Raw genomic sequence first — 20335 nt, 5'->3', positions numbered from 1 at the left:
CAAAACCAAATTGGGCTATAAGAGAATATCCCATTCTCTTGTGTCCCATTCATAAAATCTACGTAATTACACTGCTCAGTAACTTTTATTTCAACACCTCAAGTCAGACTTTAAAAGTATTTAAAAAAATACTTTAAAATACATCCTTCTGTTCACCCTCCTCACTATGGGTGTGTGGGAAATCGATACTGCATAGTATTGCAATATTCTGAGTGGATATACATGGGTACCAAGTATCAATCTTTATAAATCACAATAATATCGTATCATGGCTTGAGTATCGTGATATCCTATCGTGGTGGGGCCTCTGGTGTTTCCCACCCCTACGTCCTACCTATGGATATTCCTTTGGGGACATAAGTCAGAGTTGGAAAAAAGGTAATAAATCGTAAATATATTGCAACAGATGTTATTTGCAATACTCGGCATATCGCAAAATGTTTAAAACCGCAATAATATCGTATCGTGACTGAAGTATTGTGATACTATCATATCGTGGGGCCTCCCACCCCTGCTCCTCACACACACCTTCAGTCCTCTGGCTCCTCTGCACAGGCTGCATTCTGAATCTGCATGTACTTTCATGTTGGAGTCTATTCCGTTAATTATCAACATCTTAGTGTCTTAGGTGTGTGTTGACTGTGTTCCTCAACTCATCCCCAACCAACGTGTGTGTGTGTGTGTGTGTGTGTGTGTGTGTGTGTGTGTGTGTGTGTGGTGGGCGGGGGGGTCGTGCTCCAGTTTCAGCCCCCCTTGTGTGCTTTATAATTGTGCAACTATAAGCAGACTTGTGCTCCTCTGTAACGCCCCCTCACTTGTTATCATTAAGGGCACATGGTCTTTTGTGTGGATGCATCTTGTGCTAAACACCTACAGAGAAATTATTCGATGGCTTATTATCTAAGCTTTTGTCAAGGTGGTTCAAGGTCGCTCTCTGCGGTTATAGCCAGTAATGGAATTACATGGTACATTTCCTATAAAGCCATTTCCCCTTATCTGTGACAGGTGATGTAACAGACATTCGTGCAACGATTCAGTTCAAACGGGAAGGAGGTTGTGTTCGGGGCAGCTAGGTTATATAGAGGATGGTGTTCAAGTGCCACATCTGTGACTTTCCAGTCGATGTGTAAGTTAACCTCTGTGCAGCTTGTCAGTTGTACTTATGACATTAGGGTAAAGGGGTCACTTTTTGTACAACCACAGGGTGTGTGTGTGTGTGTGTGTGTGTGTGTGTGTGTGTGTGTGTGTGTGTGTGTGTGCGTGCGTGCACGTGCGTACGTGCATTTAGCCCGCATGCTTCTTTAAGGTAACACACCTCGACACGATGTCTCCCTCGAGTCCTCTTTCCAGTCAGCCTATGATCGATCTCTAATAGTTCATTGAACCTGGGCCAGTTGTCTGTTCACACAGCCACATTGGATTCTCTCAGCAGGTAAACTCACATCGCTTAGAACTTAGAGGAGCTTTCACAGGTGTATTCAAGATAATGGCATAATGGATCTTTGCATGATCATAGCATAATGGGTTAAAGTAGGCTACACAGTGTGTAAGGCTACACACTGTGTAAAGTAGGCTACACAGTGTGTAAGGCTACACACTGTGTAAAGTAGGCTACACAGTGTGTAAGGCTACACACTTGGAACTTGGAACACACCTGGAACGTCTTGTTGAAAACTCAGCAAGACGTTCCATCTTCTGACAAGCTCACATTCAAGTTACGACTGCAAGTCACAGGTATAATCTACTGGCACTGTTAAATTCCCACCCACAAACCCAACTATAATGGTTGAATTTTCAAAATACTTGGGAGAGCGGTTGATCAAAAAAAGTATCCAATGTGGTAGCATGATTTTTAAATGCAGCAAGGAAATACTTGTATTTTGAGTTGTTACAGTATGATTGAGATGAGAACGTTTTGAACCCCCTCTCCCCCCCTATGCACTTGACCTATATTTTAAAGTTGTAGTCTAGTGCTCAACTCTTACCTACAGTATAAATGAACGTTACATTCAAGCCAGAGCCGTGTAGATAGAAGAGTCCCGACATCTCCATTCACTCCAATGGACCAGTTTTTTTCCAGGAAGTAAGGTCCTGGAACTCTTGAGTAAAAAAAAAGCAGCACTGTCGAGTTGCAGCAAAATAGACAGTTTGTGTTGTACTTTGAAAGGGTTTTTCATCCCTTGAATCAAATTGTACATTATCAGCTTTATTTTAGCATGCAAAAGTAGCGCGAGACCCATTATTCCTGGCTGTTCATTGGCTAATGAGTCTCGCATTTTGGTCCTCCGCTGACGCCACTCTCTCTCTAGAGGACACTAATTCAAGCCATTGCCAAACGAGTTCCCACAATGCACTGCAGTGTACTACTCTACGGATCAGAGACGTGGAGGTCGACCAAGATCACAACAAAAGTGCAAACATTCATTAACAGCTGCCTGAGGCGGATCTTGAACATCCACTGGCCAGATACCGTCGGCAACAACGATCTCTGGCCAAGGAGGACGCGACAACAACCTATGGAAGAGGAGATCAAGAGAAGAAGATGGGGATGGATCGCCCACACACTCGGGGAAACCCAATGCCAACATCTCCAGGCAGGCCCCCCAAGGCCGGCCCAAGATCGAACACCTGGTGCAGGGACCTGGAGACTGACATCGGGCACAGCGGGCTGACATGGAAACAGCTGGAAAGGAAAGCCCAGGACAGAAGACTCTGGTGAACTGTTGTCAAAGGCCTATGTTCCATGAAAAAGGAGCGCTAGGCATAAGTAGGCTAGGCTATGACAAATGCTGCATTCACGTGCTGCTCGGATTGTCCCGTTTCCCGAGTTGGTGAAGTCGTTCTTCTCACTCTGGTGTGTTCATGACAGTCGAAGACCAACGGAAACAGTCGGGTACTGTACTCATTTTTGCGACGCCACACGAAAGCGGAGCACATACTCGCTGCCAGAAGGGGGAGACAAAGGTTCCCGCACTACAAAAGTGACACACTATAGCTTTAAGAATCTTGGCATACATTGCTGTAACATGTGCTGTATTGGTGCTTCAGTGACTACAGTATACTGTGATCTTTAGAAAGCCCAACATGTTGTCTCACTCTCTCCAGCATTTCCACTCTCAACACGTAAATATCACAGAAGTCTCACATATTCTTGCATTGCCTTGAAATATTATTGCCTTGAATAGTCCAATCAGCCTTTGCAAACAGGAAGTCCCTTTTCCAAAAGGGTGGAGGATTAGTGACTGTTGTCATTTTCTTCCACCCGCCGCCACCATCTTCTCCATGTCACACATGGTGGGCAGTGGGCACACTAACACCTGAGCTGGTAAATGGTAAATGGACTGCATTTATATAGCGCTTTTATCCAAAGCGCTTTACAATGTGCCTACATTCACACACCGAAGGCGGCAAGCTGCCACGCAGGGTGCTGGCACAGCCATCGGGAGCAATTTGGGGTTCAGTGTCTTGCCCAAGGACACTTCGACATGCGGACTGGAGGAGCCGGGGATCGAACCACCAACCTTCCGATTAGTGGACGACCCGCTCTACCTCCTGAGCCACAGCCGCCCAGTGATGAGCTGTCACATGATTCACCAGAGAAAGCTACAATGCCATGTGATGGTTCTCCTCTTCTCCCACCTGAAGAGTGCATCATCGCCTCAACGAGCAAAATAATGCAAAATTGTTGTTGTTGTTTTTATTATGTTTTGTTTTGTTTCATTTCGTTTTTGTTTTGATGTGCTTGACAGACGATGTTAGGCTGGGGTTCCCATGGTAACTGCATCTTAAAGGAGTGCCCGATGCCTTTGTGTGTTAACCATCGTTAGTGGCGACGCCTCCCTCCTCCTTGAAGGAGAAAAAGAGAGAGAACCGCGCCGCAGGCACAGTGTGGCACCTCATCTGTCACTCTCTTGTCATCGTAGGCTGAGGGTAAAACGGCGCTCTTTTGTCCACTTGACTCTGCAGAAGGTCTGCTGTTGTCTGAGTTCAAGAGAGAGGCAAGGGAACCAAATCAAGGACGCAAAGAAGAATGATGAGCTGAGAACGCAGCTAGGGAGAAAATAGTGCATTATTTGGCGGAGTGCTTTAGAGCGATTACTTGTCTTCAACTTAATGAAGTGTGACTTATCATCATTGCGATAAAATGCAATGCAGTCTGGGAGGAAGCCTATGATTCGATCATAAAAAGGTAAATTGAACTTTACCTAAACTCCCTTGATAGGTAATTTTTAAATTTAATTAGTCACCACATAACTGCATTAAAATTCCAACAAGATTATTACTCATAATTTCTTTCTTGTGTTCCTCCTCATACGCTGGACCGATGTACTATAGGCACTCAGCTGCAGTCATGCTGTTTGCCAAGCTGCTTCAATGAATATACACTATAGAATGCTGTGTATATATTTTATGCAGTGTCATACTGTCAGTGTCATACTGTCAGTGTCATACTGTCAGTGTCTACTGTATGTCTTGCAGTGTATGTGAAGTCCTGTAGCATGTTTGTCGTCTATGCTTGTTGTGCTGGCATGAAAATGTCATAGTACGATTTATCTTGGCCAAAATGATCTCGATATCGATATCTTGATAATGATTAATACCTTAAAAATTTAATATGCTTAAAAACAATGGCATCAATCACAAGACATATCTCTTTTTTTAAACATGTTTTAATGTGAGACTGTCAACATGTAAAATATTTATGTAAAATATTAGATTATATTAGAAGATATTAGACAAAATGTTAGTTTAGCTTATATAAAAAGGAGTCAGAACTCAACAACTCCAACAAATAAAAGCATCTAAAATAAATATCAAACGTGCTTCGCAAAGTGCTAGTGGACTGCATCTAGTTTAACTCAGTCAGCAACATGAACATAACAGTTTATTAGAGCAGTCATTCCCAAAGTGTGGGTCGCGGCCCAATGGTGGGCCGTGGAGTGATCTGCCAACATTCACGATTTTTGCGCAACACCAAATGGCTCTAGCCCCCGCCAGGCCTGTGCAATTGTAGGGGAAACACTGAGTTACAGTATGTTATCTTAAGTTAAATTAAGTTTTAAAGACGAACTGAACCCAACGGAGCCCAAATAGCGCGAGGGTCTGAGACGTTTCAGAGTCTGAAAACAAATCTTGTCTGAAATGACAGGGTTGAGAGGCGGGCCATAATAGCGTGTCGATGATTTGATTTGACAATTCTGGGGACTGGATTTGTCGTTGGTTAATCCTGGCATGTTCCGCCCCCAAATCGAGTAGGGATGGGCATCGAATTTCGAATTTTCGAATAATCGTTGTTATTATCAAGGTCGACTTTTATTATTGAAATTCGAAATTCGAAAAAAAAAAAAAAAAAAAAATTTTTTTTTTTTTTTGAGTGAAATGTTGCATTGTCTCCCCTGATTCTAAGTACCGGTATAGTCAAATCGCTATAAGCATTTTAAGCAAGGTTTATGGAAAAATGAATGGCGGATGAAATCCCATGAAGAGGGAGAGGGGGTGACTTTGGCACCCCTTTGGCACTCAGACCTGAGCCTACTAAATATTTAATGAACCACAACCACTCATGATTGTCAAAACTGTTTTTTATTTTCGAAAATGTCAATGTAAAAAAAATTAAAAATGTAAAAAAAAAAAAAAAAAAATTTTTTTTTATTTTTTTTACATTTTTTTATTTATTTTCGAAATTCGAATTAAATTCGAATTTGGCCAGCGAATTTCGAATAGTGTTTTTGCTAGAAATGCCCATCCCTAAAATCGAGTGGGATTCAGCGTGTTGTGGTGCTACGCGAGTGGGATGCACAGAGTACCAGGCAGCCAGCTGCTTCCGTGTGCATCGGAGTGGAGAACCCGATGCATGAGTGCTGCCCGACCCCTTACGTTAACGTTACAAGCCAATTACATGTCTTTGCATTCTTAGACATTACCGTTTGCTTTATTTTGTATGTTGCATACAATTGGTCAAGTTATTAGTTAGTTTATGGGCTAGAAATTCTGCCAGGTTACAGACGCTAGGCGCCATTTTCTCCTTCATTTGGAGGAGATAATTATCCTGAAATGAAGATTGATTGACAGCTGCCATGTTGTGATATGATTGGTTGAAATGGGGTTGAAATTTGATAGTGCAATGTGACGTCAGCAAACTGTAGATTACTGTTATGAATGAATGAAATCTTGAAAAATTAACTTTTGATGTGAAAAAGTAAACTAATTATATATATAACTAATAATAAAAACTAATTAGCGAGAACTCTTGAGTGGTCAGTGTCGCAAAATATCCTTAGAATTCAAATGGCTTTGACTCTCTGTGTCATAATTGCAAGCCTTGCCGTGCTGCGTGCCCTAACACGACCACTTGAGTAAATGTACTGTACTGTATATCAGGTCGGCATGTAGCGTAGCACAAACCCCTCTTTCTCTTGCTGGAGGTGATGAACTTGCAGCCTCATTGGCTATGGAGTCATATCATTTGTCTCTGTTGTGGTATGACATGATGAGTTGCAGCAGCCTTAACAGTTGTGCTATGCTGCGCTCTGCCTCCCAGACTGCTGAGTGCCGAGGGTTTTGCAGGATGCGTGCATGTGGTTTTTCCCTTCAACAAGGACATCTCGCCACTCCCCTCTCTACCAACCCCCCCGCTGTCCTCCATGTTTTCCTCTCTACCAACCCCCCCGCTGTCCTCCATGTTTTCCCGAGCCAAACCTCCTCCCGGCCTGGATTGATGGACTGGCTGCAAACTCCATTAAGAGGAAAGCACTGATTAATACAGCAGCAGCCATGTGGATGGAGCTGCATGATAAAAGCCAAGGCAGGGTTTATTATTGAAGAAAGTTCACCGATTGGTTTCTACACTGGGTAGACAGCAATTAGCATGTGCTTATTTAGCCTTTTAGCATCCAGCTCCTTTAGACATGTGGCTCTGGATACATTACATTGAGTGCATTGTGCTGATTTTAATATGCTGTATTTAAAGTCTGGGTTAAGAGCGCTAGTAGTTGTAATAATGGGAGCAGGGCTGAAACCAGACAATTATTTTTGTGAGGTCCATATAAATAAAAACTTAGTGGAGGTTCTTGTGCTTCTCCCCCAGGGGATGGAGATATATATATATATATATATATATATATATATATATATATATATATATATATATATATATATATATATACACACACACACACACACACACACACACACACACACACACACACACACACACAATCCAAATCTCCTGAAGTGCTGGGTGTAGAGCATGTTGAGCGCTTTCTAAGTTTGTCTATGTTTGCACTTTGCAGACACGATGGTGTATGAATTAACATGAAGAGCAAACTTTTAGAAGGTACCTCATCATACGTACTTTTAGAAGGTACCTCATCATACGTACTTTTAGAAGGTACATCGTCATACGTTATTGCACCAATGTGTTGCTCAAATGACTCACATTTGCTTTGTGAAGCCTAAACACAGACACGTCTAGCTAAACTCTGTACCTGAATTTGATATTTAAATTTTTGTCAGTAGGCCTAAACCTACATGATTAAACCCCTATCTGCATTATAGAAAGACACAATTAGAATATATTGGCACACAAAAGGATTTGATGTTTGCAAATATCTTTTAGTACTATTGCAACATACCTTTTGTGGCTTACATACAAGATACTGATGACATACTGACATTATATTCATTCTGTTATTATTCATAACATGTACCAACCCTGTTCCAAATAAAAAAATTAAATGAAAAACAACAACAAAACTAAATTGGCAAAGCTTCAGGAACAAGTGACAGACAGATGCATCACCTTTAGCATGCCACAACAGAGGAAATATCTCATTTCCATATCCATTCCGTTACATGCCATGTCACTTCTGTCACAATACAGTCGTTTCTGGGATGAATCCTGAAGCCTCGTTACATTTTGCACAAAGTGTTATGGTAGCTCATTATACAGTACCTGTAATGCCAGCCAGACTGACACACCTGACACACCTGAAGCGTCTCCGTCTCCGTCTCCGTTGCGGAGGCGCGGTTTAATTTCGGCGTCCTTGTTAACAGGGGAGACCGATCACATCGGCTGCGTCAGGTCCGCCTCGGGTCCTGCGGCGAGTTTCCGCGTCTGGTCTATATTTTTGACGCGAGCCACGAGCAGCCAGGCATGAAGTCAGTACAAGTTGTGACGGGCGCAGAGCAAAACAGGAGCGCTTCTGGTGTGAACGGCCAGGCTCCTGCTCGACACTTCTGTGACGTATCTGGTGTGTCCCAGGCCGGCGTAAAAGGCTACAATGTGTTGGTCCAAGTTGGTGAACAGTGTTGGTGTCAGGATCGGCGTCGGAAGACATGTGGATCTATTCGCGGGTAGTTGAGGGCCAAGACACTCTCCAAGAGTAGGGGAGTTGTGGAACTTGATAGCTGGGGCTGCACTGTTCGAGGTTGGGAACGGTTGCAGAGGGGTGCAGAGGTTGCAGGTTGCAGAGGTTGCAGGTTGCAGAGGTTGCAGAGGTTGGTGTGATCCTAGTTTAGATTATGAATCACTAGCCAGGACCTGCAGGAACAGGCCCTTATAGATCCGAATATGACATCACCTGTGTTATGACATCACCAGCGAAAGGCATGACATCACCTGTGTTATGACATCACCAGTGAAAGGCATGAAAGACACTTATGAATCATGACATCATCAGTGATCGATGACATCATAGTAGGAATGACGACGTCAAAGTAGGAATGATGACGTCATCCTAACAGTTGGTAAATGTCCAAATATAGGCTATGTGAGCAAAACCCAGCCCAGAATAGAATGTAATGGAATACAACAGATGCTTATTGTCCTACTGATGGAGATCGTTTCCAGATGAAACACACATACTGTCCACTGAAACACCAACACCACTCCTACATTTACAGCTTAACATAACACATCAGACATACAGTCAGAGGTCGTTGGAGGGAAGTCAATAGTCCGAAAGGTTATAATGTGATGGTAAGGAGTAAAAAAAAAAATCAGGACCTCTTCGTTCTCATAGATGGCATATACAGATCCTTTAAAAAAAAATCGAATATCATGGAAATACCATGGATGACCGTGGGCTTCAGCGGATTGTCAAGCAAAGACCATTCAAAAAAATTGGCGGAGATTCAGGGGGAGGGGACTGAGGCTGGAGTCAGTCGTAACTGAGAAGTAACTGCAGATTTTTTTCACACTATGCTAATTTCTAGAAATACTGTTTTGGGGGTTTTCTGGAGCTGTAGGCCAAAATTATGAAAAATGAAACAAATAAAGGCTAGAAATATTTCACTTTGTGTGTAATGAATCTATAATCTATGAAAGTTTCACTTTTTGAAAGGAATTATGGGGAAAAAACTAACTTTTCCATGATATTCAAATTTTTTGGAAAGGATCTGTATAAGTAGAGGCAAAAAGGTTCAAATATCCACACAGTGGACAGTATAATATCAGTAAACAGATCTACACACAGTGCATCAGTATAATATCAGTAAACAACAGATCTAGAGATCTAAAGTAAACTGCTCTCTTTCCCAAACTACTGTGGACGACACTGATTCTTTTCCCAGAATGTGTTATCAGATGCTGGCTTCATACCATGTCAGATCAGACGTCACTGTACATCTACCTGCTGTGCTGATATGTAAGGATAAACACAGAGATTGCTCTGTCCGTTGGTCAAAGGCACCTACTGAGAGATTAAAGTAAGAAGAAGTACCAAAAAGCCTTTAGAGGGTGCTGCTTCTGTCCACTGTGATGGCTGGAAGAGAGCAAGACAAGGATCGTTTTCAACCTCGCCCAAAATCAAGCGATCCGATGGCGGTTATCACTTGTGCACGGTGTCCACAATTCCACTGGATTGTCTCAAAGCATCCTGGAAATAGAGAGAGAGTTGAAAGCACGGTTTGTTTGCGAGTCTCCGGAGTTTAAGCGAGTTGGAAACACTTTATTTGGATAGTCCTCTGAGAGAGTCTACACTGAGTAGCTGTAACCTTTCAACAAAGTTTATTAGTTGACATTTTCGCTATATTGTGACAATTCATGAACACACCCACATATTCGCAGGATAATTTAGTAGCTCCAGGTGATGAGAATCAGGTGTGTGGGACGGGAAGCAAACATAATCTGTTATGTAAACCTCTACAGACGAAGCAAAATACCGTAAATTCCGGACTATAAGCCGCGGCTTTTTTCCCGTTTTTTGGCCTTTTTTGGCCCCTGCGGCTTATATAACGGTGCGGCTTATCTATGGATTTTTCCAGCAAACGGCCACTCGGGAACCTCCAAAATCTATGGATGTTGGTATGAGGCAGAACGAGAGCAAGACAGACATTATGAGAGCGAGACCCTGATTGGATGATGTTGCAAAAAATGTGCCTCGCGACCTGATTGGAGCACTGTGCCACTACTCTCTCTCAGCCACTACGGTAAAACACCCTCCCTCCTCCCTCGCTCCGGGGGGAAAAAGGCAGCGATTGAGCCTGAAAGACAGTCTGAATGAAATTGAATGTAACATTCCCAATTCTATGTATTACATTCTAAAAAACTAACAGCAACATTTTGGAAGGCTAAGCCACACAACTAGCTCGTTGTAATCTAACATCATGCTTCAAAAGATGGAGAACTGGCTGTGTTACGACGATGGCGGCGATTGAGCCTGAAAGCCATGTCTGAGACAGTAGCGAGACAGGAACAACAACAACAGCAGCAGCAGCAAAGGATCATGCACAAACCCGAGACGAAAGGGACTGTCCGTCAGGGCGCGGACGACTGTGTCAGCAACTCCCTCCCGACTACCAGGAGAAAATTACAAACTTCGGCGAATTCACACAAAGAAAGATCAAGGAATATTCCATCGGACCGGAGCAGATCATAAATATGGATGAAGTGCCTTTGACGTTCGACCTGCCTCTCACTAGGACTGTTAACAAGAAAGGTGAATCGTCCATCACGTTGAGAACCACAGGTCACGAGAGAACGAATTTCACTTGTGTTCTTGGCTGCACAGCATCTGGAGTAAAGCTCCCGCTGATGGTGATTTTTAAGCATCTCACAATGTGTGATTTTGTCTGGGGATTAGTGACCTGACTTTTGTTTTGTTGAAATGTTAATAAATGGGAGCTTCCCCAAACAGCCATCTCTTTCCCGACAATCCCCTCTGTGCACGAAGCCTTACATATGGTAATTAAACATCAAAACACCCGCGGCTTATAGACCGGTGTGGCTTATATAAGAAAAAAATAGTCAACTCTGAAGGTGCGGCTTATACACCGGTGCGCCTTATAGTCCGGAATTTACGGTAGTTGAATTGTTGAATGCCAACGAATAAGCTGTTGAAATGTTACAAATATTCTGTAGACTTCATACCTAAATAAAACTGTTAGGGAATTAGTGAGACTTATAATGTTCCTACTAATGATGTTATCTTTGTCAACTAATGTTAGTGTTTTAGCATCATGACAAAGTTCTAGTGGCCATCTTTACGCAGAGCTTCAGAAACAGTCGGGGCCTTGCCTGAGGATAATATCTTGAAATCACATTTGGACTGCATCGCTTCACTAAGAATCCTTGGTCGTAGACATTTGGGACATTTTGTATTCTTACAATAGGGCCCTTTACAGATGGGTTAAGCCGGGCGGTTGCAAAGTGGGAGGCTCCAAACAGTTTCGGGGGAGGCTCTGTGAATGGAAGTGAAAAAAATATGATTTATGACATTAGTTATCAAAAGGAGATCACATAGTAGCCTAAATGTGTGTGCTTTGGTTAAAGAATTGTTCCGATACAGTAGTTTTGGGGAATTTTACTGTTTGTTCCACTTTCCCACATTCAGAAACTAATAAATGCCTTCAACATAGCTTTTTTCATGTATTTGGTGTAGTATGTTATGAATGTATGTTAAGCAGCAATATCAGGCTATCTTGGCTCAATTGTTGGGTGTCTATGGGATCAAATAACCATGATCCCATAGGGTAGGGGTTCCCAAACCTTTCAGACCAAGTACCACTACGTACCAAACCCAATTTCCCCAGGGACCACTTCCACTGCGTATACACCCCCCCCCCCCCCCCCCCCCCCCCGCCTAAAATAAACTTTGCTGATTTATGCAATAGCAGCAGAAAGGCTAAATATAAGGCTAATAGCTGGCTCAAAACGGACACACCCACACCCACACACACCTGCCAACATTAGGCTGTGAAAAAGAGGACCCCTTTAAAAATGTGAGTGGAGTGTTATTTATTTAGCTACCTTCCTGACAAACTAGCATGACATGGTTGGTACAAATCGATTTGGACCAACCATCTTCAGGGTGCCTTTTTCCAAGCGTTGTCTGAGGGGAGGCCCACAGTCTCAGACTTTGAAAACCCCTGGGTTAAGCTGTGTGTATGGACACCACACAACTGTGTGTGTCCTTGGTGTAACAGTGGAGAATGGAGATCGATATTTTTAGTATAGCGAGGATGATGCATTTCCTACAAAAACAGAAAAGGATCTGTGATGAACCATTTGAGATTGGAGCAAACTGCTCAAGCAGAACGGCAGCAAGGTCCACAGTGTTAAATGCTGCACTCGAATCTAAAAAGGATAAAGCAATCAGCGCCTCACGGGCATCAACAGAGGGGGACATTGTTTGGCTGTTAAGCGCTCCAAGACCCGACATAAACTCCTCAAGGATGTGATTATTGTTGCAAAAAAAATAAAAAATAAGAAACAGTGGCTTCTTCTTCAGAAATCAGGTAGATTGTTCCCAAATTGAGGGTGAGGAGGATTTCCTGTCACACATGGTTTTGTCTCAAACGCCAAGAGAAATCAGTGAGAAACCGCTCAGCGCAGCATTCTTTCTGAGCTGGCAGAAATGTCTTGATTGTCACTGGAAATCTGCAGCCTGATATCTTTTCTAAATTTCTTTTCCAAAGACTCCATTCACTCTTCTGGAGAAGCATCGTTGACACGGTGACCAGAGGAGGTTGACAGAAATGACTCCCTCTTCTCGCTCTCCCTTTTTGTTTTGCGACACTCGATGGCGTCGGCGCACGCTTCAGTGTTCTTGACAAACACGCCGTGTTTGATGAGCTGAATCCACAAGCTGTCTTCTTCTCCCGCGCTTGCCTGGCTCCTCCACGCCGTCACGCGCCGGAGATGCTCTACTTGATGGATTCCACCTGCCCACCTGTCTGGCTGATGAAGGATGGGCCCCGCAGGCGACTTGAGACCGTGCATCAGGTTTTTTGGGGCCTGCAAGATTTGACACACTCTGTTTTGGAGGCTGGGATGAAGACAGATGGGCACAGACAGGCCCACGGTGAACGGCGCATCACGGACACCATCCTGCCCCAAATGATACCCCATCATTTCCGTTATAATCTGACGATCCATCTAAACTGTTTGAGTGTTTTCCGAGGCCGTCGTCGCTGCTGTTGTTGTCGTCGTTTTGGATTCTCCCTCCTTTATTGGACCCAGAGTTGACATTGTGCAGTTTTGAGTTGAGACTACTTTCCACTTCATTGAGTGTACGGCTTTCAAAGTATTGCTGTTCCAAGCGTACATCTGGCCTGAGATGTCTCTCGAGGCTCTGATGCTCCATAATGATTCTATCTGGGCTGACTTTGAAACGGAGATCAGAGAGGAGGGTCATTCTCTAGAGATACGCTGATACATAACAGTCGTGAGCCTTTCTTACTGAGAGGAACTCAAAGATAGACATGTCTGCCACAGTGTGTCCACTGTGTGTGTGTGTGTGTGTGTGTGTGTGTGTGTGTGTGTGTGTGTGTGTGTGTGTGTGTGTGTGTGTGTGTGTGTGTGTGTGTGTGTGACAGTAAAGGCCTAGGACAGACTTGTGCTTATCAGTGGCTTGTCTTTTTCAATAACTTGACTGTTCAGCTACACAGAGAGCTTATCTTATCTTATTGACGTCTGCAGTGTTTTGTCACACACTTGAATAGGCATCGCTTCCCAATGGAAACAAAGTATCCATTTATGCTTTGAAGATATAAATCTATTGTTTTGGCGCCTGGAGATACTGTGCATCGATCGCGGACGTTAAGACTTATCAGTCTTTACTTCTCAACCAAAAAGCCAGTAAATATTTTTGCATTGTGAAACTGAATGGGCGGCTGTATAATAAAAAAAAAAAATTGAAACGCAAAAAAGCCAGTCTTAGGGAAAAGTCATGTTATCAGATGTTCCCATATATTATTATTAACACGTTGTCTGGATGTGTGCGTCCTCTGAATGGCAGTTAAGCCATATTCACAATTTAGGAGGTGTAAATGAGTCATGGCCCTCTCTCCCGTCCTGAATGAATGATTTCTGCTGACACGTCTGCTGAACGCTGGAGCACAACGCTAATGGGAAAGTGTGGGTAGTGCGATGCGATTTGTGTTTTCAGTAAACTAGTGGACCCCTGGGAGATAGAAAGGTGTCGGGGGAGGGGGTGACTGACAGGGGAAGAGGTGGGCTGGAGCTGTCATGGGGGGGGGGGGGTGGGGGGACTGAGGGGAGGGGTGGAGAGGTTGGGGGTCTGGTTGAGCAGAGAGGTGTGGCAGGGGATGGGCTCAGGGCTGCGCTGTCTGTCCAAGCGGCAGCAGAACTCATTGAAGCAGCTGGTCAGATGAGGGTCATGGATGAAGTGTTTAGCAGGTGGTTTGTAGGCTGTGATCTCTCTCAAGCCTTTCCAAACAGAGGCTGAGTCTTTCTCTCATACTTGCTGTTGGAGACGCTGTGAATACAGGCGTTGAGCAGCTCGTATTTTGCGCTTTATCAATCATAAATCCTATTCAAGAAGCAGCGTTCAGGCCAGTGGTGTGTGGGTAAACAAGGAGAAAGCCGCACAGTTTCCCCCGGTTTTTCTGTCAATATGACATCGATTTCTGCCCCTGGTGTCTGATACAATTACAATCATTGTTACTTTGGGATCAATGTGACCTTAAGTCAGTTTATATTCCCCATTTCCATCATGCTAGAAACACATTCAGAAAACACACACACACACACACACACACACACACACACACACACATAGATGCTAAGGGGAATTTAAGTGGAATGTATATAGTGTACACAGAACAAACCTGACACTAGACACTTTTTACACTTTTTACTTTTTATTTAAGAAATTTACCACGAGAGGAAGGGGGTTGTGGCCACATTTACCACTGGTACAGGGTTGTGGCACGAGGCGAACCACATAATATAAAAAATACACAATTGTAACATTCAATTCATTTATTTACAATCATTACTGGTTTCAGAATACATTTATCCTTCCGCCACAGAATATAGTTCCATTGACAGTCCCAGGTTCACTCCGTGACAACTCAAGCTCAGCCAGTTCTCTCTCCCCAATTTCACCATGTCGTTCTTTGTTCACTTCACCTTCATCTTCATCTAACCACTGCTCAAAACTCAATCCACCCAGTAAATCAAACGTTACTACGAAATCGGACATTTCCTTGTTAGAGATTTGTAGACTGACAGGCTAACAGTGGGCGGAGTCAGCACAGGTGTTCTTCATTCATCAGGGAGCGGAGTGATACTGCGGTTGGAGCCGAACTGTAGATTGTTGGCCTATTTACCACTGTTGCTAGCCAATCAGAATCCAGTATTCACTCATGCTGTTGTAGAATTGTATTTTTTATTTTATTACCTCATACTTTTATACACTAGACACTTTTACCCTTTATTACCTCGTTACTTTTACACCATTATCTTTATTACCTAACTTATTGTCTTGTCTAAACGCACCTAGGGGATTGCTTCAATTTCGTTGTTCTTAAACTTGTTTTGTGACAATGACAAATAAAGCTCATTCATTCATTCACACACACACACACACACACACACACACACACACACACACACACACACACACACACACACACACACACACACACACACACACTAGTCATTTAGGTGACTTACTATTCATAAACTCAGCATATGCTAAAAAGCTTCAGATTATAGATGATGCAAGCAGACATTGTATCAGTGTCTGAATTTAATGAGATATATTTAGCTACATGTAGATAGCTATCTATGTATAAGCTCATAACAAACACTGCATGTGCTGTGAGCTGTCTAATTTAGTGATTTCTTCTCCAGTCAAGGTACATTTTTGGGTGGGAGAGATGAAAGCCTCATCCTGTACTAGAAACTATGGATATATTCAGCATGTGAAAGAACACTTGAGTAAAAAGGTACTGCAATAAGGCCTTTTTCACAGCAGCCATTTTGTGTCTAAAGGAAGGGTAAACACAGAGGGCCCGAGCACTGGAACGCCTAATGGATTGGGAGTTGGAAAACCCTCAGTTGCCCCTTTGTTTTTTTTATTGAGTGCTAAAATCACAATTTTCTTAAAACAACGGAAGCAATCTGCCAATGGGGTTAGATTATTTCACCTGTTTCAAAATGTGAATAAATGTTTTTCACAGATTTTGTAGATTTACGTGTCATTTACTCATTTTATTGATAATAGTGAAGTGACCGGCCTTGCTCTGACATATTGATACTCATTTCTATGAGTCAAACGACATTGGAAGCAAGTCTGCATTATTATTTCACCCCCATGGCAGAATGGCAGATAAATTGGACACCTGTTTTGCTAAATTGAATCTGACAATGTGTTTATTTCTTCTATAGCCTTCTGAAATGATGTGTTGTTTCTGTCTTCCAATAGCAAACGAAGGCAATTCAATAGAACATAACTTAATAGAGTAATCAATTTCATAGCAATTTTGTCCCTCAGTCATTTCAGAACTTCACCTACTAAACATCCATACTGTCATACTGACATACAGAGACTTTTCTCTGAGAGGTTCATCAACCAAAGGCTCACAGGCAATTCTGTGAAGACAGACATTTAACGGGAGCCCCTTTGAACACTGTTAGAGGAATATCCCCAGCATCTCGCACATCTCATTCTCCATCATCTCCCTCGCGCAGATGATGAGGTGTGCGGTGGCCAGAACAGATGTGATTGAATGGCAAAGCGAGCCAAATGAAAGAATTGATTGTCCTCCTAGCGATCCTGACGTGTGTGAAATGACCACGCAAGTCTCTCTGTCACTGACGATTCTCCTCGAGTTCACTCGTGATCCTCTGACGCATGTTCTGACAGCCGCTTCTCCAGGTTGACATTCACGCAGATTATGGGTATCAGTGTGGACGGATCCGAGTAGCTCTTATGATCCACTATTGAGGGGACTTGATGTTTATCAAGGTGAGATGAGATGAGAGATGGATGAGGAGGTACAAGAGTGGATTTGCCATAGTCTCTCTACTCTACTGTATTATTCACTATAGGCCCTTTTCACAGTAACCCTTTTGAGGTGGCACTGAGGCAGGAAGTAAAGCAGGTGTAACCAATAGCATTAATGACGGCCCTGGCACCTGAACACCTAAATGGATTATGGAACCATCATTACACTGGCATTGGTTACACCTGCTTTAATTCCTGCATTGCCTCCTCAAAACAGTTGCTGTGAAAAGGGTCTATACAGAGATGTTAAATTATAGACTGCGTCACATTCCAATTTCCTGCACTAAATCCTCGTGAGCTTGTTGTGAATCTCCTCCTGGCCTCTGAGGTCTCCTCGCCGAGGCTGGCGGATGAATGTCCGGGCGATATTGCTAAACACAAGCAGACACGTTCGTTTAGTATGCAAAGTTCATATGGCGGTGCAGTTTTGTTAGACAGTAGCGCTGCTTTTTCACAGAGTGTCTATATGGATTCATGTAAATCGGCCGCTCCCCTTGTCAGAATTTGACATCTCGTTCTCATTGCATAAACATGAGTCAAATTAGGCAAATGCAGAATCGAGATGCAGAGGCACGGCGACGGTATGGTTTTAGCAAATTCCTAAATTTCCCTCTTCTCTTTTTGCCTGTAGCCGTAAGGTGAAACACAAAATCAGTTGATTGGTCAATGTGGTACACACGGTCATTATGAGAGTAACGTTTGAAAATGATTACCATAGCGTTTGTTCATTAATAATAAAAAAAAATCACCTACAAACAACCCGTTGAAAGTTTCCAGGGTCCCTGCACGACATCTGCAGCCTCCCCTCAGCCAGCCTGTGTTCCTCTTTGATCCGGGCTAATTATGCAGTGCGAGGTGGGTTCACCTGTCAGGAACGTTGAGACGTGACGTCCGTGTTCAGACGCGCTCTCAGACAGCTGGGCCAGGAGAAAATGTTAATTAGGACATTTTTTCTTTGTCGACTTAACGCTACAGTATCCATCGCTGCTTTACAAAAACAATTTGCCCGCAATTATTAGACCAAATTAAGACGGTGTTCTTTTGATCCTCCCTTAATAACGGCTTTCCCTGAACGCTTCCATCTGAGCTCCCCATGTCCCTTCTTCACTAAGCCTCATCCCTTATTTAGTTCATATTTCATATTCAAGGGTATTATGGTTTATTAACACACAAATCTGTCACAGCGTCTGTGACCAAGTACGTTTAGAGGAGTTGATAGAATTACACACGTTGTAGCGTTCTAATCGGCAGTTGTAAACAGTAATCTGCTGCATGATGCCAGGTTCAGATTACTGCTGTATATAAGTCATTTCAAGATTTTATCTGTAGTTATTAACAAAGTAGTTGGAACTCCAGTCCTTAAATAACATTACACGGTCCTGGGCTGACACATTCCCAGGCGGTCTGTGATGATATCGTCATAGTCTGCATAATCTTTCCCACACAATCTTTTTATAGAGTTGTGCTACATGAGAATACTGTATTCTGAGCTAATCAATATACTCTAAGAAAGCATGAACCTGATATCTGTGAACGATGTTTTTTCCAAACTGGGAACTGGGCATGTCCAAATATAACATAAGTAACTCATCAGGTGCAGAAAAACATCATTATATTTCTTACCAGGGATCAGTGTTGGGCAAGTTACTTTCAAAATGTAATATACTACATATTACTAGTTACCTTCATTTGAAAGCAATAAGTTACTTTACAATATTACTGTCTGTGTAGAGTAACTCATTACTTATTTACACTACTTTTGCATTACTTTCACCGTAATAACAGCAGTAGCAGAATTACATCGCCGCCCCGGAACCATCCCGAAAAATAATTTCAACCGTCTTGAAGTCAGTGTAAACAATAGAAAATTCTAAATGTTATCCTTTTCCTTTGTTATTGTCATCTATAGTGGTTATTTGCATAAAAACACACAGTTTGATTAGGAGATGAAATAAAATATGTGCTTTGATTTAAAAAAAAAAAAACTCCATTTGTAACTAGAGTTACTTGACAAAGTAAGTGGTATATTACTGAAATCCTATAAGTAATAAGTTATATTACTGAGTTACTGCTAAAAGTAATATATTACATGTAATACCGGTATGTTACTTTTGTAATGAGTTACTACCCCCAACACTGCCACGGACGGAAGGCACGAGGGATTAACCACAATGCACCATTACCATTCAACTACAATGAAGTCTATCTCAAAAGAGGTTTATGTTAAGTCTTAAAGCAGCTACGAGCAACTTTTTCGATTGTTATTAAACAGTATAAATTTAATATCAATGCATCACATCTTACCTCTAATAGTCGACGATACCAACGCAGAGTAGTCTCGCTTGAACCCCGAGTGAATCGGCCAGTGTTAGTGTGTCTGTAGCCAGGGCAGATCAGGAATTGAAATGAAACGGTTTGCAGCAGCCACTTCGGCCATAACCACAAAATAACTTCCAAAAAACCTGTTAGAATATAACGAGAGATGTTCCCGCGAGTATGCGTGGCGTTCACATTGTTTATGTTATGTTGCTAGGCAGCGCAAACGGCGTAAAAAGGCAGCTGCGTTTCACTTCCTGGTTTCACTTCCGCGTTTCACTTCCGGGTTACCCGGTCCGGTCGCTCTAGAGAGCCCCCTGTTGGCGCGAGTTTAGACAGACTATAGACTTAATAATCACCTAAGGGAGCAATCTCAGATACACACGGCTTTGGTCTCGTCAACTATTAGAGGTAAGATGTGATGCATTGATATTAAATTTATACTGTTTAATAACAATCGAAAAAGTTGCTCGTAGCTGCTTTTAAGACAACCTGTAGGCTGGAAGAAAATCCCTCATTTCGTCTGGGAAAATATCACCTGACACACACAGGTCACCTGACGCACACAGGTACAGCCTGTGAGTGACCCTCCGCTTACTTTTTATTCTGTGTCAGTTGTATTAAACATGAGTGACTCCAGCCTTTATCTTGGACCGAGGGAATTCATTTTTCTTAGCTGTAACATTGAATGTGAATTATCAGCTATTTTACAGTTATGTCGCCACGCCAGGAGAAGAGTCCAAGTCAGATGGCTCCCAGAG

The 20335-nt window shown here is 42.8% G+C and overlaps 1 protein-coding gene across 1 annotated transcript in view; it reads left to right on the top strand.

Annotated features, from left to right (window-relative positions):
* Nucleotides 1-2578: 2578 nt before the first annotated feature.
* The window catches only part of LOC310780729 (uncharacterized protein), a gene marked incomplete at both ends in the record, with an annotated part of 33421 nt that continues 15664 nt past the window's right edge, over nucleotides 2579-20335 (top strand). The window contains 2 exon segments of the mRNA XM_083641238.1: nucleotides 2579-2715; nucleotides 8056-8296. Coding sequence (XP_083497364.1) covers nucleotides 2579-2715; nucleotides 8056-8296 — 378 coding nt within the window.

The sequence above is a fragment of the Poromitra crassiceps genome (genome assembly GCF_964638095.1).
Source record: "Poromitra crassiceps genome assembly, chromosome: 8".
In the NCBI taxonomy this organism is placed as follows: Eukaryota; Metazoa; Chordata; class Actinopteri; order Beryciformes; family Melamphaidae; genus Poromitra; species Poromitra crassiceps.
Note: the sequence above shows the minus strand (reverse complement) of the source record. Positions and strands in the feature narration are given on the sequence as shown.